Source organism: Trachemys scripta, chromosome 23 (assembly GCF_013100865.1).
Source record: "Trachemys scripta elegans isolate TJP31775 chromosome 23, CAS_Tse_1.0, whole genome shotgun sequence".
NCBI lineage: Eukaryota > Metazoa > Chordata > Testudines > Emydidae > Trachemys > Trachemys scripta.
The window spans coordinates 1,370,565-1,394,018 of record NC_048320.1 but is presented as its reverse complement, the minus strand read 5'-3'; the positions used below and the strand labels follow the sequence as shown (position 1 = coordinate 1,394,018).

The 23,454-nt window shown below is 52.5% G+C and overlaps 1 protein-coding gene across 4 annotated transcripts in view; it reads right to left on the bottom strand.

Moving 5' to 3' along the window:
- Nucleotides 1-5,685: 5,685 nt before the first annotated feature.
- Nucleotides 5,686-23,454, bottom strand: part of LOC117869384 (myosin light chain kinase, smooth muscle-like) — a 35,531-nt gene continuing 17,762 nt past the window's right edge. Inside the window, exons 8-11 of one of the 4 annotated variants that reach the window (XM_034756205.1) lie at nucleotides 21,347-21,467; nucleotides 20,957-21,053; nucleotides 14,229-14,316; nucleotides 13,566-13,698 (exon numbers count right to left, since the gene is read on the bottom strand). In XM_034756205.1, coding sequence (XP_034612096.1) covers nucleotides 14,231-14,316; nucleotides 20,957-21,053; nucleotides 21,347-21,467 — 304 coding nt within the window. In that variant the 3' untranslated portion in view covers nucleotides 13,566-13,698; nucleotides 14,229-14,230. Of the gene's footprint in view, nucleotides 6,893-12,638; nucleotides 13,699-14,228; nucleotides 14,317-20,956; nucleotides 21,054-21,346; nucleotides 21,468-23,454 lie in introns of those variants that run through there. The other 3 variants (XM_034756206.1, XM_034756203.1, XM_034756202.1) reach the window with 3 other exon arrangements.

Below are 23,454 nucleotides of genomic sequence, written 5' to 3'. Positions count from 1 at the left end.
CCACCCCCACCCCATGATTTTTGTTATGTGCACCGGTACAAAGGTGATATGTCACACCGGGTCTTGCCACACATCACCTCCACACTGGTGCACATAACAAAATTCATTCTGCACATGGGTGGGAAAAATTAGAGGGACACTGGTTGTAACTACACTTCCCTTCCTCCACTGCGGAATGGTTCCAGGGTGAGGATGAAAATCTCCTCCAGGCTGGCAGGCACAGTGCCCCTAATGCCTCATCCCTGCCCTGCCGGTCTCTAGCTCTTCAAGAGGAAGCTGTTTCCTCAGTAGCTCTCAAAGTTGGTGGGTACCATGAGCCCCATGTCTTGGAGGAGGAAGCTGAGACCCAGCAAGGGGTGGTGACTTACCCGGCCCCACCCCAGACCCTCCCCCCCCCGCACCCCAGCCATGAGCCCTCTCCCACACTCCGGACCCCTTGGCTCCACCCCCACCCCATGATTTTTGTTATGTGCACCGGTACAAAGGTGATATGTCACACCGGGTCTTGCCACACATCACCTCCACACTGGTGCACATAACAAAATTCATTCTGCACATGGGTGGGAAAAATTAGAGGGACACTGGTTGTAACTACACTTCCCTTCCTCCACTGCGGAATGGTTCCAGGGTGAGGATGAAAATCTCCTCCAGGCTGGCAGGCACAGTGCCCCTAATGCCTCATCCCTGCCCTGCCGGTCTCTAGCTCTTCAAGAGGAAGCTGTTTCCTCAGTAGCTCTCAAAGTTGGTGGGTACCATGAGCCCCATGTCTTGGAGGAGGAAGCTGAGACCCAGCAAGGGGTGGTGACTTACCCAAGGTCACCCAGCAGACCAGGGCCAGGACTAGAACCCAGGTCTCTGGAGTCCCACACCCAGCCTTGTGCACTGTCCACAATCCCACAGTTCAGGTCCTATGGGGCCTTCAAGCCTGGCACTCAAGTAATTTTATTCCCATCGAATTAATGAAGACACAAGCAATTATTGTCAGTGATGGGGCTGCAGCCTGAAGGAGCTGAGGCAGCACACAAGCAGGGTACAAGCGTAATGAACGTGGAAGGACTCTGGGCAATCAACCCCCAGGGGCCAGAGCTGGCAAGTCAAAAGCAGCCGTTGATTTTGGGAGTCTTGGTTTTTGGCTGCCCAGCTTGAGACCCCATGAGCTGGTTCAGCCCAGAACTCAAGGAGAAGGCTTAGGCCTCCGGCCGAGCATTTCTGGGGGCCAGTTTGTCACACCAGGGGAGCTAAGACTGGATATTGCTACAGTAAGAGAATCAGCAGGACTGTGAGCTCCTTGGGGAAGGGACCATCTTTTGGCTCTGTGTTTGTGCAGCGTTTGGCCCCAGGGCATCTGGGGCCACAACTGGAGCCAGGCACCGAGAGAGAGATACTCATTAATCATCATCATAACTCAGAACCCCCTTTAACAAACAAACAACCCCCTTTCAGCCTCTTTTTATCCATCATCAGAAAGGGGCACAAGGCCAGTGTGGTTCAACTCCTTTGCAGGTCACTAGCTCAGCACCAGGGCCGGCTCCAGGCCCCAGCTGAGCAAGCTGGTGCTTGGGCGGCACATTGTTGGAGGCGGCGTTCCGCCCAATCCTAGGGCGGCACGGCCGCTTTTTTTTTTTTCTCTTGTTCTGCTCTGGCTGCCCTGTAGGGGGCGGCGGTGCGGAGAACCAGAGCCCCCTGCAGGGCAGTTCTCTTCCTTCCCTCCCCGCCGACCGGAGCGGAGCCCTCGCGGCAGGCGGCAGGAGGCGGTGCAGCGGGAGGGGCCGCGTGGCAGCGCCCCTGCTGTAGCCCTGGCCGCCCCCTTCTCTCTCTCTGCCGCCCGCTCCCTCCCCCCCACCAGCCGGTCCCCCTGCACCCACGCTCCGGCCGCGCAACAGGTTTTTTTTTTTTTTGCTTGGGGCAGCCAAAAAGCCAGAGCCGGCCCTGCTCGGCATGGTGCCTGGCCCCACCCCAGCGTTCGCAGGAGCTGCCCTCCTGCCGTTCAGGATTCAGGCCAAGGGTCATTTTTAAAGTCCTCGCTGGATTCCCCTCCCCTCGCTGCCCTACACTGCGTCGTTCCACCCCCAATCACATGTTTTCCTAGGGCACCATTCCCCTGGGCGCCCCTGGAGCAGGAGATCTAGGGATTCAGCTGGTGGCTGATGCAGTCATACAGGAAACTCTTGTGCATGGGACCAAGGAGAATCCAGGACCGGCAAGGGGCTCTAGTGAGGACTTTGGGGTGTCCAGCGGGAGCCCCATTCCCACTGGCACCAAACACCACAAGCCTGGTTCTGGTACTATTCTCACCAGTGCAACGTGGGTGTCTCATGCTACCAGCTCAGCCTGGAGAGTGCTTGCACTGGGGCAGAGGGTGGCACAGAGTGCAGGGCAATGGTGAGGCAGGCCCCAGATTTGGGTGGGGGAATCGCTAACTTCCCTGTGTTATTTTCAGTGGACGAGGGCGCTGCTTTCTCCATGATAAAGGCAGGATTTTCTCTGCGGAGGCAGGAGTACGAGGGGGACCTCTTTGGGGCTCGCACGGTGCCAGACTAAGGGCGATGCACCGGGAGGCCAAGTGCCAGGCCTAGTTTGCATCTAATGGGGCACATTGCAGCCGCTCAGAGGCTCATTTCCATGCTTAGTGAAGGCAACGTAACAGGGGTGGCCAAACTGCGGCTCTTTTACAGGTAAAGTGCAGCTTGCGGAGTCCCCCCCCCCCCGCCATTTTCCACCTACCAGATTGGGGTGGTGGGAGCTCATGGCTTCAGCCCTGCGGGAGGGTGGTGGGGTCAGGGGCTTCTACCCTGTGGGGAGGAGGAGTCTCTGGGCTTCAGCCCTGCGGGAGGCACCTGCTGGGGCTTAGGGCTTCAGCAGGACAAGGGCTGAAGGATGACCAGACAGCAAGTGTGAAAAATCAGGATGGGGGTGGGGGGTAATAGGAGCCTATATAAGAAAAAGGCCCAAATATCGGGACTGTCCTTATAAAATTGGGACATCTGGTCACCCTAGCTGAAGCCCTGAGCCCCAGCAGCCGTGCCCCACAGGGCTGAAGCCCCGAGCCCTGGCCCTCGAACTTCTAAAGACTGTCGTATGGAGCTCAGTCAGGGTCAGTAAGTTTGGCCACCCTGCAATATAAAGCTTTGGAAGGGACAGAAACCCTCCTGCTCCAGGGCTCCAGCTGACCGCAAGGGAGCAGGGTCAGGAAGCGACATTCCTGGGGGCAGGCTCTCCCATAACTGCTGGATGTGGGGTTCTTGCCCCTTCCTCTCAAGCAGCTGGTGCTGGCAGCTCTCAGAGAGGACCCCTGCTCAGCCCAGCCTGGCAGTGCCTAGGTAAAGTGCTTGGACACGCAGGGTCAGAGTCTGAGCTCGCTTACCCGGGTGTTAATCTGGAGTCTCCCCACTGAGTGACTCTGTCCTGACAGCCGTGAAACTGAGCTCAGCGTCTGGCGCTATTCGCCCTGCGGCGGGAGAGAAAAGCCACACTTCTCTCTGCCCCCAAACTCCTTCCACGCGTCGCCCCCTTCCTTCCCACCCTGCACACACTGGTCCGGGCAGAGCCAGGGTGACCCCGGTGCTGGGACAGTGCAGGCCAGAGCCCTGGGGAGAGGACAGTGCACTGAGGTCTTGCTGCCCCCTGCTGGGCCTGTGGATAGTGAACATCTAAGCAAGCCCCGAAGACCGGCTCCAGCCAGCTCTGGTTGTAATACAAGGGGCTGGTCCCTGCTCAGCGGGTCTGGGCTGGCTGCAAGATGAACAGTGGTGGCAGAGGCTTTCCAGAGGGCGTCATCCCCCTTAGCAGAGGTGGGCAGGGACACTCTGGGAACAAGCCTGGGCCTGCCTTGCTTTGGGCACCGCAGCGGGCGTGGCTCTGAAGGGGGCATCCGGGGAGTCCCAACACACCAGCTCCAAGGACACGACCACACACATCATTCACGCAGAGTTACAGGTGCCCAGTGCATGCCCGCCCCAGACCGTCAAGTTCAGCAAAACTCAAACCTCCAAACCAGGAACTTGAGTGAAGCTAAACCTTAGTTCTGCCCCCCGGAGCTGGCGATTGTGAAATGAGGCGATATGCAAGGGCCATGCCCGGGTGGGGGGTGCCCCTCTCCCTGACCCTGTGCGTGTGATCAACGGAAAGAGGGGTGCTTGTGCCTCAGGAGAGCCAGCGTGCCCCTGTTCAGAGCTGCACTGTGTGGGGCGTGCCAGCAGGGGGGCACAGGGATTTTCTTGCCATGGGGCTTGTCAGCAGCGTGGTGGGAGAGACGTGAGGTCTGGGGGGTTAACGGAGGGCAAGTGGCAGTACAGTGTGAGTGGCCGTTGTGTGCAGGAGGGCGAAGGGGTAGCAGTTGTGGTGTTCCTTCCATGCAGTGGGGTGTGCGTGGGGGGCTGTAGGTAGCTCCTGTTCAGTACAAAGGCAGCAGGAGCATGTATGGGTCACATTAGAGCAGCTCTCAAAGCAGGCGGGGGGCTTGGGATACCAGGGGGTCAGAGGCAGGAGCAAACTGGAGATTGGAACCTCAAGTCAGACACCAGGAGGCAGCCAGGTCAGGTGACCCAGAGATCAGAGCAGGAGCAGGGTGGATCCCAGTTGCAAGAACAACTTCCTGGTGCTGTGCTGGGTTTATAGAGAACCAGTCACGCTCCCCCCCGAGCAGCCTGCCAGTCAGGTTCCAGGAGTGGAGTGCTCTGGTGGGGTTCAGCTGCTGTCCTAGTGGCTGTTAGCAGATTGGAGCTGACTGGTACTAGAGTGACCAGACAGCAAATGTGAAAAGTCGGGACTGGGGGTGGAGGGTAATAGGAGCCTATATAAGAAAAAGACCCAAAAATCGTGCCTGTCCCTATAAAATCGGGACATCTGGTTACCCTATCTGGTACTTACATGCCCTGTGGCCTAGGATTCAAGACCTGTGGTTCCTGGCAGGAGCAGCAAAAGCTTCTTAAAGGGGGTCTACCCGAAATCAAACTGTGGCCCTACACCACCCCTTCTCCCCTGCCTTTGTACTGCCTTGAGCCCTACCAGCATGCCCTGACGGCCGGTAAAACGTGGTGGGGCCATGGCCTCCCCCTCCTCGTCTGGTTCCTGGCATGTGGCTGCCTGGTTTGGCCAGAGACTTTACTGAATTTTGGGTCAGCCTAAATCTGATCATTGCAAAAATTGTCCACTAAACCTCCAAGTGTCCCAAGGAAGCAAGCGAAGTTCCCACTGAGCTGAAGAGGTGGTGAGTATTTTCTTCCCCAGCTTGCAGGGAGGGTAGGATGAGAGGGGTCAGTAACCTGGGACAAGTCTGCTAACTTCTTCCTTGTCATTGAATGTGCTGGTCTTGTTCTTCTCCCTTCTAGTAAAGACCCCGAGGATGGAGGTAGTAGAGAATGGCTTTGCTGTGAGAATGGCTTTGACTCGTTTTCCTTTGCTCCTTCCGTCTTTACCATGGCAGACGGGCGGGATGGCCCCAGAGCAGAACCTCAGATCCGAACACCTTGCACTTTGGCACAGCTGAATCAGTGTTCAAAGTGCCCGGACCCGCTCTGTTTGAGAGAAGGCCAGCTCCTGTCCTGCTGGACACGTCCGTCTGCCTGGTATTTCTCCTGCCCGTGTTTGTATGTGGAAAGTTTGGAAGAAACAGGCAGAGCCCTTCGGCTTCAGGTTTTGCTGATTTTTTTTTTAATTGAAAATTTCCCAGGTTTTACAAAAGCTATTATTGGAGGAGGGGGGGTATTTTCACCCAAATTGTGGCCCCCTCAAGTACATGAAAATACTGCCTGTGGAGGAAATCCAATGCATTCCATTAGCTGGAGGTGTGTATGTTAATAAGTTAGTCTGTGTAACTGTGAGGTGGGCCGCTGAAGTAAGGCGGGGAGTGGCAGATGCACATGTACGTGTACATCAATATTCGAGGCCTCAAATAAGGGGTGTGGAGCTCCCAGGACCCGGCTCCCTCTCCAGAAGGAGAGCTGGTGACCCAGGAACCCAGGCAGATCTGGTTACCAAGCTGCCATCTCTCCTCCCAGAGGCGGGAGCTGGGTCTGGACGCCAGGGGGTCTCCCTGGAAGGGGAGAGGGTGGCTCAGGAACCTGAGCAGACCACAGGTGGACCCTCCCCCCCAGACCCAGCTCCTCGCTCTGGAAGGAGAGGTGGGAGCCCAGGTAACTGAGCTGCCAGGTCTCCTTCCGGAGCGGGGCCAGAAGCAGAGGAGGTGGAGGAGGCCGTGTGAGGAGATGGCGCCCTCGCTTTCTCCATCTCTTCCGCTTCTGAGCCCACTCCAGGAGGAGAGAGGGCGGCTTAATGAACTGGGCCCTCCAGGTTCCTGAGCCGCTTGCTCCCTCAGTGGGAGGGAGCCTTGCCTGGGCGTTAGCACCCTAACACCACCAGCCCATCAGCCACCCAGGCACCCTCCTCTGGGCTAGGCCAGCCCGGTCTTCACCTTGCAGGTTAAGAAGAAATGCACCCCAGTCCCTTTGAATCATTGCCCTGTGACATCCAGCCCCTGACACTGGCTACTCTCAGAAATCCCAGCTCCTCAGCTCCCAAAGGAGCACTGGGCCCCAGTTTACCAGCTTTACCTTAAACTCCTCCCTCCCCTGCTCCTGGGTCACACACAGCACTTCTAAGAAAACCAAAGGTGGTGTATTTATTTAAGAACGAATGGAGAGTTAACCAGAAACAAGAGGGTGTGGTGGAAACAAATGGTTATGATACAAAGCAAAATGCAAACCTGAGCTACACTCATGAATACTTCCCTTTCCTAGCTAATAAAGTAGTTCCTTTCCCCTCCTCCCCTCAAAGTTCAGTCTGGTGCAGAGCAGGCTGGCTTCACAGGAACCAGGATCCAAGTTTTCATAAGAACATCCCTGTCCCTCCAGATGGCTCCTCAGTGAATGGATCCAGAGTGCCTCTCCCCACCCTGTTATACAGAAACAGGTTTTTGTCTCTGTTCGTAGGCAGGGTGATCCCCTGTCCGTTGGACTGCTCCTTTTTTATCTCCAAGTGGTGTCAATTGTTTGCTGTTGTCTCTGATGGATTTCCATTGAAAGCGTTGGGATGGAAGACAACTAGACAATTGAGCCTTTGCATTACATCACCGGCTAACTAAGGAGGGGTGACCACCCCCTCCTGCATGAAAGGGCCATTGCCAGGACTTATTATCCCCTGGGGACTAACTTTTACTCCAAATCCATAAAGCACTTTCCGTATAGTGACATTATTCCTCAGATATTACCCGTACACACAGCTCACACTGGTCATGACTAAGGTTAAGATTTTATCACCGTTATTTTTAGTAAAAGTCACAGACGGGTCACGGGCAATGGACAATAAACAAAAATTAATGGAAGCCTATGACCCGTCTGTGACTTTTACTAAAAATAATAGGGGGGGGGGGGGGGGAAGGGGTGGCGGGGGGTGACGGGAACCGGGGCCCTGGGGGCGGGGGGGGGGGCCGGGGGGGGGGGGGGGGAAATGGGGGAGTATGAGAGTCTAAGCCTCACTGCAGGAGGAGGGGGGCTCCAGCACCCACCGCCATGTCAGCTGATGGCTCCAGCTGACGGCACTCACCACTGCCCCAGCAGCTCAGTGATCTGGGGCCCTGCCCCTGCCACCCACAGAAGCACAGAGCTCCAGGGTGCCTGCCGCCCATGGCAGCTCGGAGCTCCGAGGCCCTCGCTGGCTGATAGCTCCGTCCCGCTGTCCCATGCATGGGGCTGAAGCTGAAGGGACAATGTCACAGAGGTCTCTGAAAGTCACAGAATCCGTGCCTTCCATGGCCTCGGTGACAAAATCTTATCCTTAGTTGTGAATCTTGACATGTTACTAACTTTCTATCTCATAGACTTTAAGGCCAGAAGGGACCATCGTGATCATCTAGTCCGACCTTCTGCACATCACAGGCCACAGAACCTCACCCACCCACTCCTGTAATAGACCCCTGGCCTCTGGCTGAGTTACTAAAGTCCTCAAATCATGGTTTAAATAGAACAGGAGTACTTGTGGCACCTTAGAGACTAACAAATTTATTAGAGCATAAGCTTTCGGGGGCTACAACCCACTTCTTCGGATGCATATAGAGTGAAACATATATTGAGGAGATATGTATACACACACATACAGAGAGCATGAAAAGGTGGGAGTTGTCTTACCAACTCTGAGAGGCCAATTAAGTAAGAGGAAAAAAAACTTTTGAAGTGATAATCAAGATAGGCCAGTACAGACAGTTTGATAAGAAGCAAGTGTGAGAATACTTACAAGGGGTATTCTCACACTTGCTTCTTCTTATCAAACTGTCTGTACTGCTACCCTGAAACCCATGGTTTAAATATTTCATGTTACATAGAATCCACCATTTATACTCGTTTAAAGCTACAAGTGCCTCATGCTGCAGAGGAAGGTGAAACCCCCCTAGGGTCTCTGCCAATCTGACCTGCAGGAAAATTCCTTCCCGACCCCAAATATGGTGCTCAGTTAGACCCTGAGCATGTGGGCAAGACCCAGCAGCCGGACACCTGGGAAAGAATTCTCTGTAGTAACTCAGAGCCCTCCTCATCTAGTGTCCCATCACTGGCTGGTGGAGATATTTGCTACTGGCAGTCGCCAATGGGCCACAGACTATTGTCGGCAGTCTCATCATCCCATCCCCTCCATAAACCTATCAAGCTCAGTCTTGAAGACAGTTAGGTTTTTTGCCCCCACTGCTCCCCTTGGGAGGCTGCTCCAGAACTTCACTCCTCTGATGGGTAGAAACCTTTGCCTAGTTTCAAACCTAAGCTTCCTGATGGCCAGTTTATAGCCATTTGTTCTTGTGTCCACATTGGCCCTTAACTTAACTCCTCTCCCTTCCTGGTATTTGTCCCTCTGATGTTTTTATAGAGAGCGATCAGATTTCCCCTCAGCCTTCTATTGGTTAGGCTAACCAAGCCAAGCGCTTTGAGTCTCCTCTCATAAGGTAGGTTTTCCATTCCTCGGCTCATCCTAGTAGCTCGTCTCTGCACCTGTTCCAGGTTGAATTTATCTTTCTTAAACATGTGAGACCAGAATTGCACATAATACTCCAGCTGAGGTCTCACCGTTGCCTTGTACAAAGGTACTAACACTTCCATCTGTCTACTGGGAATACCTCACCTGATGCATCCTAGGACTGCATTAGTCTTTTTCACAGCGGCATCACACTGACGGCTCATAGTCATCCTGCGATCAGTCAGTGCACCCAGGTCTTTCTCCTCGACTGTTGCTTCCAACTGATACGTCCCCAGTTTATAGCAAAAATTCTCGTTGTTAGTCCCTAAATGCAGGACCTTGCACTTTGCACAATTAAATATCATCCCATTTCTATTACTCCAGTTTTCATCCAAATCTTCTTGTATGACATTCTGGTCTGCTTCCATATTGGCCCGTACCTCTCAACTTTGTGTCATCTGTAAATTTTATTAGCACACTCCCGCTTTTTGTGCCAAGGTCAGTAATAAAAATATTAAATAAGGTTGGTCCCAAGACTGATTCCTGAGGAACTCCACTAGTAACCTCCCTCCAGCCTCCTGTCAGTATGACCCATTGTAGTCTCCCCTTTAATCAGTTCCTTATCCACCTTTCAATTCTCATATTAATCCCCATCGTCTCCAATTTAATTAATAATTACCCCTGTGGAACTGTATCAAATGCCTTATTGAAATGAAGGTAGATTAGATCTACTGCATTTCCTTTGTCTAAAAAATCAGTTATCGTCTCAAAGAAGTAGAGCTGGTTGGTCTGGCACAATCTACCATGTTGTATTTTATCCCAATTACCGTTTACCTCTATGGCCTTAACAACTTTCTCTTTCAAAATTTGTTCCAAGACCTTGCGTACAATTCAGGTCAAACTAACAAGCTTGTAATCTCCTGGATGACTTTTTTTTCTTTCCCTTTTTTAAAAATAGGAACTATGTTAGCAATTCTCCAGTCATAGGGTACGACCCCCAAGTTTACAGATTCATTAAAAATCCCTTGCTGTTGAGCTTGCAATTTCATGTGCCAGGTCCGTTAATATTTTTGGGGGGAGATTATCTGGGCCCCCCAAAGTGAGTCTCATGAAGCTGTTCGAGGTAGACGTCCACCTCCCGTGTGGTAATTTCTACTGCCATGTCCTCATTTCCATTAGCCACTTGCCTACTAATCCTCAGCTCCTCATTCCCCTCATTAAAAACTCAGGCAAAGTATTTGTGGGGGTGTTGGGCCAGGTCTAGACTATCTTTAATCTCCATCCCATCCTTGGGGCTTAGCCGCCCCACGTTTGCTCTCCTTGATTTCTTTTTATTTATATGGCTAAAGAACATTTTACTGTTGGTTTTAATTCCCTTTGCAAGGCCCAGCTCTGCTTGGCTTTTGGCAGTTCTCACTTTCCCCTGCACTTTCTGACACCTAAGAGGGAGCTTTCCTTGCTGATCCCGCCCATCTTCTGTTGAGATCTTACACGAGGCCCCTCAGGGATAAATACCGTGCAAGCTGAATGTGTTATAGTGAGTTGGGCAAGTCTGAGATGAATTAGTTGTTTGCAAAGAACAGGGGAGCGTCTGCCAAGGAGCCTGTGTCACAGCCGCCACCTTTCTAGCTGGAGCAGGGAGCCAGGACAGACGCACTTGTACTTTTTTCTATTTGTTACTCTTTTTTTTCCTGTTCTCCCATCCCCCAATATTAACCCCGAGATTTACCCAGCAAACGGTGACGTTAATTTTTGCATCAATTTTCATCCTTTAAAAAAAACTGTAATAAACACGGAGACATTCCTGAGAAATGTTAAACAAAAGAAAAACCAAAACCAACGGGTCACGTGAACAGCCCATGAAGCCCTTGAGGTGTAAAGTTAATAGATCCCAAGGCCAGAAGGAACCACTGTGAACATCCAGACCTGCCACGAACTAGCCCCTAGAGCAGAGCTGGTAGCAAATCATCCCGTCTGGATTTTAAAATTGTCAGTGACGGCAAATCCGCCACAACCCTTGGGAAACTGCCCCAGTGGTTAATGACGGTTAAAAATGTACATCCTATTTCCAGTCTGAATTTCTCAAGCTTCAACTTATAGCCCCTGGATCGTGTGATACTTTTTCTCCTTGACTGAAGAGCCCATTATTAAATCTCTGTTCCCCATGCAGGTACTTACAGACTGGGATCAAGTTACCCCCAAACCTTCTCTTCCTTAAACTGAACTGGAAATCCGAGGGGCTGCCACATGGGTCAGCGGTAGGGCGTGTGTGGTTAATGAATCCCATAGAACAGCCTGTAGCTCTCTGCGTCACACACTGCCAGGCTGCTTGGGTGCAAGGGCTGTTTGAAAGGAGCCCTAGCCCAGAAGTATTGTTCCTGCTGTTTCTGAGTGTTATCGCTGGTGCAGGCCTTGCTCGCTGGTTTATGATCTCGTGGGCAGCAGGCAGGCACTCCCCTTCCCCCGCTATTAATGGTGTGACAGGCGGGGTGCTGGGAACAAGATGTGTTGGTCCTAGTCACATGATGTGGGCCAGGGTGACGAGGGGGCCAATAATTGCTGATTCCAGCGGCACTGCCAGCTCCTATAAGCATGTGACACATGGAGCGTGTCCCCGCCTTAGGGTAACGGGAGCATTTTCTGCACTGAGCACTGACCAGGCTGTTGCATGCTGAGACAAGCATCAGAGAGGGGCAGAGGGCTGGGGCCTGGCTCAGAGCTGAAGGGGAAATCAGGCAAAGGGCGTGGAGCCAATGGGCCTGGATTTCCACGGAGCTGGCCCCTCACGGCGATGAGGAGTGTTTGTGGGGGGGCCACTGTCCTTTAAACAGCAGCTCAGCCTGAGAGATCCAGCCAGGGAGAGATCTGGCCCCCCGAGACAGAGCTGGGGGAGACGCGTCCCCTGAGGCACACCCCAAAGGCTGTGAGGAGGCTGAGAAAGGGCCAGGAGGGGAGCTCTACTCTTCAAAGGGAAGGAGACCCTTGTGGGACAGACAGCGAGAGGGGGAAACGGCCCCTCCCCTCCCAGAGCTGGCAATAAGGGATCGGGGGCGGGGGAGGAAAGCATTCCCTAAGGGCACCGTCTGCCTCTCAGGACAGGAGGCTGAGGGAAGGGGACGCATCCCACTGAGACCTCCAGCCAGAGCCGTGCGCTGTGAGAGGGGACAATGATCCCGCAGCACCTCCCTGCCGCCAGGGCTTGGCCCTTTCCACTGCTGTCCTGGCAACTCTCTCGTCTCCTGGTGGGTGAATTTAGCATCACAGTGCTGGGAGCCCAGCTAGCGCCGGTGGAGCACCAGCTGTTTCAGTTGGGGGTTCGGGGTCAGGCCTAGCAGCTCCTCGAGGCAGGGGCTCTGTACAGCACTGCAGTCCTGGGCACTATTACCGCACAAACCACCATCCGTCCTCTCGCACTGGGCGGGAGCCCGCGGTCTGCCCTGCTCCAGTCCCTAGGGCGTCGGCTAGGCGAACCCTTCGCTCTCGCACTGGGCGGGAGCCCGCGGTCTGCCCTGCTCCAGTCCCTAGGGCGTCGGCTAGGCGAACCCTTCGCTCTCGCACTGGGCGGGAGCCCGCGATGTAGGGCTGGAGTGTTGTGGGCACTTTAGCTCCCACTTCTGAAAAAGGCCATTAACCCTGCAAGAACCCAGCTACCTCTGGGCTCTGTCAGACAGGGGGCGCCGTGGCTGGAGTCTCTACTGACAGGCAGGTGACTGCTGAAAAGCAGGTAAGAGAGAAAACAAAGCAGCAACCTCTGGAGACTTCAGCACCAAGCTGAACTCCGAACACGTGGCTGGAACCCGCAGGCAGGGAAACAGGCCTAAGTGATCGCTGGTACCCTACGGGCCAAAAGGCGTGTTCGTTCCGTCAGGCCCTCGGCCAGCTGGAGGGGTGGGCATGGAGGCTGGAGCCGTTCTAACCAAAACACTTGATACTTGAGTGACCCCCACACGCTACATACGCTGGCTGAAGCCAGGATATTGGGATTTAATGAGATTTACAACTGAGTTTGTTACCACCATTGGGAGGCGGGAGCAACCTGCCCCTTGGCTTTGTACTTTGCCCCACGTTCGGTGGGGCAGCGGGACCAGCCTTGCCCCTGGCTCAGAGAGGTTGCAGAGTTAAGGGAAATCCACCCTCCCGCCCTGTGCTGCCCTGTAGCTGGGCCACGAGGGCCCAGCCTGGCAGAGGGGAGGTGGAAGCAGAGAGGCTGGCCTAGGCACTTCGGGCTCGATCCTCACAGGACAGACTCCCTGCACTGGGAAATGGATTGACTGGGGATTTGCCTGTTTAGGGCCTGCAGGATTGGGCCCTTCTTGCCCACTCTGTGGCTGCCTGCCACGTCCCGGCACAGTGGGAAGCAGAGCGCAGCAAGGTTCACTCCCGGAGCCCAGCGATGGAGTTAAAAATAACGATGGATGAGGGAAAGAGCCGGACTGGAAGCAGAGCACCTCCTGCAGGCCATGCCGCCAATGCCGGGCAGAGAGCCCATGGCCTGCGGCTCTCACAGCTGGTCAGTTCCAGGGCCCTCCTCTGCATTTGGCGTCTGTGTGTTGCTGCCTCTCTGTACCATCAGCCTGGCACTGCATTCCGCCTCCCCTATGGCACTGGTGGCCCTGCACACGTAGTGCCCCGTGTCCTCCACCGAGAGCCTCGCAATGGCAAGGGAGCAGCTTCCATTCTCCTCCTCATCTATGGGGAGCCGAGGACGTTCCTGGAGAGGGGCATCGTTCCAAAACCACGTCACCTCCGGGTGGGGAAAACCTGCCAGGGAAGAAGGCCACAGTGATGGGTCAAAGGTCCACCGGGCCACCCAGAATTTTGGGACGTTTATCTGACCCTATTGGGTCTCCCAAGTGGCGTGTCACATCACAGCTTCTCAGGTCCCTAACCACCCTGCAACCAGTGCTGCACTGCTGTGTCCTCTACCAGGGGACAGACACATTCAGCAACACGGCGCCTAGCACCATGCCAGGTGTTAATCCAGTACAAGATAACCACCTAGTGCATCAACGCCCCCTTGCCTAGAGTACCAAGGTAACCCAAGAAAGTCTCATCCAAGCACCGACGCTGCTTAGCTTGTGAGAGTTCAAAGCACACAGCTGTCAGGCTACAGATTGTATTGACAGATGTGCAGCCCCCATTCATGCACAAGGCTTCCCCTGTTGCACAAGAGCAATTTAGGCCCTGCAGAGCCTGCCCGAGGGCGAGCACCCTGCCAGGGGACAAGGTCATTCCAAGGACGTCAGTCACTGAGGGGGTGGGCAGCCTCGCAGGCTTTCATAGGAAGTTACCTTCAATGTGACACCGGAGGCAGATACTGCTGCCTTCCACTGCCACTTGGTCCTTCAGCGGCTCCAAGCTGGGCCCCTGCTCGATCTGCTGAGGCAGGAAGGTGGTGACGACCGGGGATGGTGGGGGCGGGAAGCGACATGTTAGTATGGGAATATGCAGAGCAGGTGGCTGCAGCAAAATCTGAATCTATTGATTATAAAACTAGAATGATACAAAATGAACACGGTCCACATGGATCGAAGAGTTCAAAGACTGACAAACTGACAGGTCTCAAGGGCAGAAGGGACCACAGGCGCCAACTTTTTTCTGCGCCGATGGGTGCTCACGCCCCCGGCCCCGCCCCGACTCCACCCTTGCCCCAACTCCACCCCTCCCTGCTCCTATCGGACCCCTCCCCAAATCCCCGCCCTGGCCCCGCCTCCTCCCCCAAGCGCGCCATGTTCCCCCACCTCCCCCGTCCCTCACAGGCTTGCTGCGCAAAACAGCTGTTTCATGGCACAAGCGCTGGGAGGGAGGGGGGAGAAGCAGGACACGGCGGCGCGCTCAGGGGAGGAGGCGGAGGTGAGCTGGGCCGGGGAGCTGCCGGTAGGTGCAAAGCACCCACCAATTTTTCCCCATGGGTGCTCCAGCCCCAGATCACCCACGGAGTCGGCACCTATGGAAGGGACCATGGTGATCAGCACAATCCGATGGTGGCCTGTGTTATACAGGAGGTCAGACTAGCTGAATTAATTCCTCTTTGAACTAGAGCAAATCAACAAAACATCCAGACTTGTTTAAAAATCTCCATCGATGGAGAATCCACCACGACCCTGGGCAAGTTGTTCCAATGGTTAATTACCCTCACAGTTAATAATGTACATCTTCTTCCAGTCTGAATTTGGCCAGTTTCAACTTCCAGCCATTGGCTCTTGTCATAGCTTTGTCTGCTAGACTGAAGAACCCATTACCAAATATTTGTTCCCCATGTAGGTACTTATAGGCTGTGATCAAGTCACCCCTGAACCGTCTCTTTGTTAAAATAGGTCGAGCTCCTTGAGTCTATCACTACAAGGCAAGTTTTCAAATCCCTTAATCATTGTCATGCCTCTTCTCTGAACCGTCTCCAGTTTTATCAACATCCTTCTTGAATTGTTGACACCAGAACTGGACACAGTATCGGCTCGACAAGCCAATCAATTGATCAGTCAGATAATGTCAATTAACTGCCTATTATTTGACCATGGCCAAATATTGTCAATATGTTAAAATAGGTCGAGCTCCTTGAGTCTATATAGGTGATGGCCTCTCTTTTTTCATTACATCATGGTGCTATCTGTTGGCAAGCCTACTTCAATGTCTTGACCACCCACTTCAATACATGCTAATGCCACCTTTTTGGGAAAAAGTTGAACTAATTGAAAGTTGAGCATCTTGATTGGTTGGAATCTTCTAGAGCAGACATTCTATGTGTATCTTTATTTGTATACCAGGCCATCAGTGTACATGGTGGTTTACAAAGCACATTAAATATGGAAAAAGATATGGTCCCTGCCTCGAAGAGTCTACAGTCTAACCTGACTAGACAAACCCGTTGAACTTAACTCTCAAGGGAGTGGGGGAGGGGGTCACAGTCACTAGCCCTCCTCCCCCAACAGAAAGAGAACAGATGCACAGCCATTAAGTAGCTTGAAGAGTCTTTTATAGTTTTCTGGTTGTTTTATTTCTGTTTAATTTCATTCCTCTTTTGTAACTACAGCTGATAATTATTTTCATTTTTAAAGCTTCATTTCATTGTTTCACATTTTTCTGACTGAAAAATCTTGGTTTTTGTAATAGGTTCAAGTATCTAAGGGCAAGTCTACACGACCGCACTACACTGGCGCACCTGTGCCGCTCCTGCTGAAGACGCGCTCTCCTGTCAGCAAACTCCACCTCCGTGAGAGGCTACATGGAAGCTACATGGGTGGGAGAGCGTCTCCCGCCAACGTGGACACCGCTTTAAGTCGATGTAACTTACGTTGCTCAGGGGGGTGTCGTTTTCACACATCAAGGTCCATAGTGTAGACCAGTCCTAAGTCTCACCTATTGGAGACCATCAATTCTTACTCTGTTACTGTTCTAATAATTAGTGCTTTAAAATATTTTACCATTTTTGACACTATTGACCAATTGTCAAACATCCAACCCTAACAGTCTTCCAGCAGCAGTTGCACTAAATGCAGTTGAACAGGGCATAGTCACAAGGATTAGTTCTTGGCCCTACACTATTTAATATTTGTATCAATGTCCAAGAAGATAAAATCCTCACTGATAAAGTTTGCAGGTCACACAAAGATTGGAGGAATGGTAAATGCGGAAGAGGACAGGTCACTGAGAGAGAGATCAACAACATGCATTTCAATATAGCTAGATGTGAATCTCTCAGAAAGAAAGAACACAGGCCATAGTTACAGGACAGGGGACTGTATCCTGGGAAGCAGGGACTCTGAGAAAGACTCAAAGGTCATAGTGAATAATCAGCTGAATGTGGGCTCCCAGTGCAACACTGTGGCCAAAAGGGCTAATGCGATCCTGGGAAACATGAACAAACTTATATTACCTCTGTATTTGGCACCGGCGTGATGCCATTGGTGTGTCCAGCTCTGGTGTCCCCAGTTCCAGAAGGATGTTGGTAAATTGGAGAGGGTTCAGAGAAGAACCACGAGAATGAATAAAGGATTAGAAAACCTCCTTGCTGTGAGAGACTGGAGGAGCCCCATCTAGGACACAAGGGAGATTCGCACACCTGAGACATTCTTTTTAGGAACTGTCCCAGACTGAGGTGTCACTAGAGGAAGTTTTGGAATAAATGGATAAATTAGACAGTAATAAGTCACCAGGCCCAGATGGTGTCACCCAACGGTTCTGAAGGAACTCAAAGATGAAACTGCAAAACTAGTAACTCTGGTATGTGTCCTATTGCTTAAATCAGCCTCTGCACCAGATGACTGGAGGATAGCTAATGTGATACCAATTTTTAACAAAGGCTCCAGAGGTGATCCTGGCAGTTACAGGCTGGTAAGCCTGACTTCAGTACCAGGAAAATTGGTTGAAACTATACTAAAGAACAGAATTATTAGACAGGTGATGGACACGATATGTTGGAGAAGAGTCAGTGTGGCTTTTGTAAAGGGAAATCATGCCTCACCAATCTCTTTGAGGGGGTCAACAAGCACGTGGACAAGGGTGATCCAGCGGATATAGTGTACTTGGACTTTCAGAAAGCCTTTGACAAAGTCTCTCATCCAAGACTTAAGCAGTCATGGGATGAGAAGGAAGATCTTCTCATGGATCAGTAATGGTTAAAAGATAGAAAACAAAGGGTAGGAATAAATTTCACAGTGGAGACAGATAAATAGCAGGGTCCCCCACAATGTTCCCTCTAATTTTTTACATCCATGTGCAGAATTAATTTTGTTATGTGCACCAATATGGAGGTGATGTGTGGTGGGGGTGGGGCCAAGGGGTTCGGAGTGTGAGAGGGGGCTCAGGGCTGGGGCAGAGGGTTGGAGTGCAGGGGGTGAGGGCTCTGGCTGGGGATGAGGGCTCTGTGGTGGCACCAGGGATGAGGGGTTTGGGGTGCAGGCTGCCCCAGGGCTGTGGCGGGGAGAGAGGACTCCCCCCAGCTCTCTCTTGCTGGGGCCAAGGGAGAGGCGCCTCTCCAGCCCAGGCCCTGTGGCTGCGGGCCTGTGCAGGCCTTGATAGCCTGTTGCATGGCTGTGCGGCCATGCAGCTTACAGGGATCTTAGGTCCCTCAAGGATCTGTACTGGGACCTAGTCATAAATGATCTGGAAAAGGGGGTGAGGTGGCAAAGTTTGAAGATGATATAAAACTACTCAAAAAAGCTAAGTCCAAAGCAGATTGCGAAGAGTTACAAAGGGATCTCACAAAACTGGGTGACTGGGCAAGAAAATGGAGATGAAATTCAATGTTGATAAATGCAAAGTAATGCACATTGGAAAACATTATCCCAACTCTACATATAAAATGATGGGGTCTAAATTGCTGTTACCACTCAAAGAGATCTTGGAGTCTTTATGGACAGTTCTCTGAACACATCTGCTCAATGTACAGCAGCAGTCAAAAAAGTGAACAGACTGTTAGACTTACCGGTCTGTAATTGCCGGGATCACCTCTAGAGCCCTTTTTAAATATTGGTGTTACATTAGCTATCTTCCAGTCATTGGGTACAGAAGCTGATTTAAAGGACAGGTTACAAACCACAGTTAATAGTTCCGCAATTTCACGTTTGAATTCTTTCAGAACTCTTGGGTGAATGCCATCTGGTCCTGGTGGCTTGTTACTGTTAAGTTTATCAATTAATTCCAAAACCTCCTTTAATAACACTTCAATCTGTGACAATTCCTCAGATTTGTCACCTACAAAAGCCGGCTCAGGTTTGGGAATCTGCCTCACATCCTCAGCCGTGAAGACTGAAGCAAAGAATTCATTTAGTTTCTCCGCAATGACTTTATCGTCTTTAAGTGCTCCTTTTGTATCTCGATCATCCAGGGGCCCCACTGGTTGTTTAGCAGCTTCCTGCTTCTGATGTACTAAAACATTTTGTTATTACCTTTTGAGTTTTTGGCTAGGAAGTATTTCTCCACACAACGGACAGTCAACCTGGGGAACTCATTGGCAGGGGATTTTGTAAAGGCCAAAAGTATAACTGGGTTCAAAAAAGAATGAGATAAGTTCATGGAGGACAGGCCTATCAATGACTATTAGCCAAGACGGCCAGGGATGCAACCCCATGCTCTGGTTGTCCCTAGGCCTCTGACTGCCAGATGCTGGGACTGGAGGACAGGGGATGGATCACTCAGTGAATTGCCCTGTTCTGTTAATTCCCTCTGAAGCATCTAGCCCTGATCACTGTCAGAGGCAGGATACTGGGCTAGATGGACCATTGGTCTGACCCAGTGTGGCCGTTCTTACAGGGCTTTGGAGCGGAGCCCGGAGCTGGAGCACAGACCAGTAGATTTTTGCCCGGAGCCAGAGCGGAGCAATTCAAAAATTTGATTGCTCCAAATCCCTGCGTTCTTATGTTCTTATTTACCTTATCAAAGAGAAGGTTAAGAGGTGACTTGATGCCAGAGGGCAGGTAACTCTCTGGGGCGGAGATTTCTAATAGGAGAGGCTTCTTCAGTCTAGCAGACAAAGTGCTTACAAGATGGAAGATGAAGCTAGCCACACGCGCAGCAGAAATAAGACGCGCATTGCTACCAGTGAGGGTAATTAACCCCTGGAACAACCTTACCGAGGGCTGTTCTGGATTTAATTAAGACCAGATACCTTTTCTAAAAGATCTGCAACGGCAGCTAGTGGACTCTAAGCGGGAATCAGCCAAGGAAGTCCTATGCTGTGTCACGCACGGGCTGACTAGATGATCACAGGGATCCCTTCTGGTCTTAAAATTAAACAAAAAATCCTACGAATCCATGAAAACTCAGGCAAGATGGCAGTGAAGTCAATGGGTCAAGGAAAAATCAGTTTGAACAACTAGCCAGCCCCACAACATCCCCTTCCCTTGAGGGCATCTGCCTCAGCTTGCCAAGATGGATCTCAGCCCTGGAGTTCTTCCAGACTGTTCATCAAACTAGATACCTAACGAGCGACAGATAACCCAACAGCTGCTAAAATGTCTTCTCCCAGCTCTAGCTAGTAACAGACTGAGGGATGTGGGGTTGGCACCACTGGTCCATGCACTGAGGCTGGATTGCTGTGGTGCTCTGTGCCAGGAGGAAATGCAGCCGTGCAAGACCTCCAGCTGGGTCTGCAGACACCAGCTCACCAGTTAAGTGGCATACGTTTAACATAAAGCCCATCACTCCAGGACTCATTGTTAACAGCCTGATCCTCCAAGCCTGCAGTATATGGGCTTGGACTGCTCCAGAGACGACCTCTCTCCGTGATGAGGCTCCACCAGGACGGTGACGTTCCCCAGGCACAACGCGATTGTTAACACAGGGCTTTTCAGCTGCCACCATCCTCCCGCGAGAAATCAGGGACCACAAACCGCCCAGCTGCAGGTCTGTATTTCATCCAGAGCAGGGGTCGGCAACCTTTCAGAAGTGGTGTGCCAAGTCTTCACTTACTCACTTTAACTTAAGGTTTTGCGTGCCGGTTTTTAGAAGGTCTCTCTCTATAAGTCTATATTATATAAACTAAACTATTGTTGTATGTAAAGTAAACAAGGTTTTCAAAGTGTTTAAGAAGCTTAATTTAAAATTAAATTAAAACGCTGAGCTTACGCCACCAGCCCACTCAGCCCGCTGCCGGCCTGGGGTTCCATTCACCTAGTTCGGCAGTGGGCTGAGCGGGGCATGTGGGACCCCAGCTGGCAAGGGCCCAGCAGCCGGGACCCCAGACTGGGGGTGCAGGTGGGAATGTGTGTGTGTGGTGGTGCAGGAGCTCCCGTTTGGTGCTCAGGGTGGGGGTGGGGATGTGGGGGGGGGGGGCGCGAGTGAGGGCGTGGGGTGGGGGGGGGCTGGGGATGTGTGGGGGGTGCAGGAGTCAGAACAGGGGCTGGAGGCTGCAGGTCGCGTGGAGGCAGGAGCTGTGGCTGGGTGAGCTGGGAGATGTGACAGGGAGGGCAGGGCTAAGAGTCAAAGGGCCCGGGGCGCGGACAAGGAGCCTGTGCTGGTTGGTGTGTGTGGGGGGGGGGGGGGGGGTTGTTAAACACATTCTGACAGGCTGGGCCATTACCTCCCTTCTCCTGGGCACTGGGGGTGGTCACCACATCATCCAGCTTTTGGGCCAGCCGGGACATTCTCCGCAGGGCCACCACGGCGTTGCCTGTTTTCTAGAGCGGAAAGAAGCAGAGAAGGTTCCAATCCCAGCCGGCTGGGAACGAGCCATCACTCCCCTACCCCCACAGGCCCGAGCACAGGCTGGTCCGCACCAGCGCCGAAGGGCAGGAGACCTCTCTGCCCCCAGGGGACAGCGGCCTGGACAGCCCAGGCTCCATGGCAGGGGGGGAGCTCTTTCCTGAAGCCCCTTTCCCAACCGGGTCATCGCATGGCCCCCGCAGAGCACGGGCCACACCCTGTCCAGCTGGCAGAGGGCAGCCCCAGCAGAGCCGGCACCAAAACGCACCTGCCACTTCTGGCGGGCCAGGAATCGCCTCATCCTCTCCTTGGACAGAACCTTCGTCTCGCTCTGCTCAGTCTTCTGCAGCCAGGGGTGCGCAAGGGCCTGGTCGCTGGGCAGCCGGCAGCTGGGGGCGACAGCATGGGGGGTGGGTTATGCAGCTCTGTCACTCAGGAGAGCCAGCACAGACTTGCTGCCCTTTGGAGATGGGCAGTGATCTCCGCAGTGGGCTCCAGGCTCTGTGGCCTGGGAGAAGGTCAAGCCAGTGACAGCTCCACCCTCACGGGCCCCACTGGCTGGGCTCCAGGCATGGGAAGCAGGAAGCTCTGGTCTTGATGTGAGCTGGGGGGGCCGAAGGGCAAGGGGGTGGCAACACCTGCAGCTTTGTCTTTGTCTCCTGCTCCCACAGGCGCGCTGCCCTCCCCAGAGGCCCTACGTGCCGTCTGGGATTTCCATTTATCCCACTGTTGCCAACTCTTGATGTTCTGCAGTGACGGATTCCGGGGGGGCCAGAGCCCATCTGGAGATGCCAGGAGACGCTCCAGCCTCTCACAAAGCTCAGCCTACCAGAAGCCAGCAGAGTCTGTCCCCTCCACTTGCTCCCCACAAGGAGGGTGGGGAGGGGAGCAAAGAGCCCAGCAGCCCAGTGCGACCCCACACCCCTGGGAGCAATGGGGACAGGACGCTGCCTCTGCTGCTCACTCTTGCCCCCCGCACCTGCCTGGATAGTGACAGAGCAGGGTGAGGAGCTCCTGGAGCTGCCCCCCAGGTCCTGGAAAGGGGGTGAAGAACAGTAGGAGGAGTAGAGGTGAGGCTGGGAGGGTGGGGGGGGGGAGAAAGAATAATTAAAAATTGAAGTGAATTATTTTTAGCTATTGGGACAATTATGAGATTTTAATAAAAACTAAATAATTTATTACAATTGCTGGATAATGCATACAGGTATGCAGGTGTTATCAAAATTATACAAAGAGAAGAAGGGTTTAAAATTATTTTTGAAATACTTTGATTGTGACTGATTGATTATTTTAAAAACTAATAACATTTGGGGGTTATAAATATAGTCACTGCACTGAGCTACAGAAAACTCAGAGGTGGTTGGGGTTGTAAAGATATTCTTGCATGGAGAGATCTGGGCCACTCACATAAACCTTGATTGAAAAATACTGGGAGACGGTGATACACATAGAGAACGCTTTGTGTTTCTCAAGTGTTCGCAACATCCTTTCTGGGGAGTCCTCCTCTCTCAGTTATCACAGCCTAAGTCTCACCAATGTTCACTCTAAGTCCAGCCTGCTCAAAACTGTGTTGCACTGTTCAAAGTTGGTTTGCAGGGCCTCCCAATCTCCTGCCCATATCCCTAAGTCATCAGCAAATTCCAAGCCTCCCTTCATATAGTCTCACTTATCACATCTAAGACAATGGCAAACAAAGCAGGGCTCAGCGCTGACCCCGGTGCAGGCCAGCATTTTCTGGAAATCTCTACTGTAGTCCCATTCGGTTTTGGCTACAATAGTCACTCCATTGCATGTAGCCTGGACAAGCCAAACACATCCTTCCAGCACACTTCTCTGACACTAACTAAACCAAACTAATTCTCTTAGGACATGATCATACACCTTCTCCAAGCCCACAAAGACCATCTCTTTTCTCTGAACTTCTCCTTGAGGATTCGTAGACCATATAGAGCATCAATTGTACTCCTTCCCAGCGTAAATCCACACTGACCTTTCCAAATTTCAACTGCTCCACAGAGATGCTTTTCGATATTCTTCTCCCATATTTTCATAGCATATGACATTAGCTTCACTGGGCGATAATTAGCACACAAGATAATATCTTCTGTAGGTTTAAAACTGGGCACCACAGGGATTTTATGCCATTCATCTGGCATTTTCTCTTTCTTAAGAATATCATTGAATAGACTTGTAAAATACGCTACGCCTTCCCTTCCCCGTGACTTCAGCACATCCACCCGGACTTCATCTGGCCCAGGTGCGCTCTCATTTTCCCAAGTGCCTCTAAAATCTCTTCCTCCTGCTTGCAGTCTATGACCCCTCCAAACCCCTGACCCATCTAACCCCCCCTTCTCCCTGCCCCTGACTGCCCCCCCG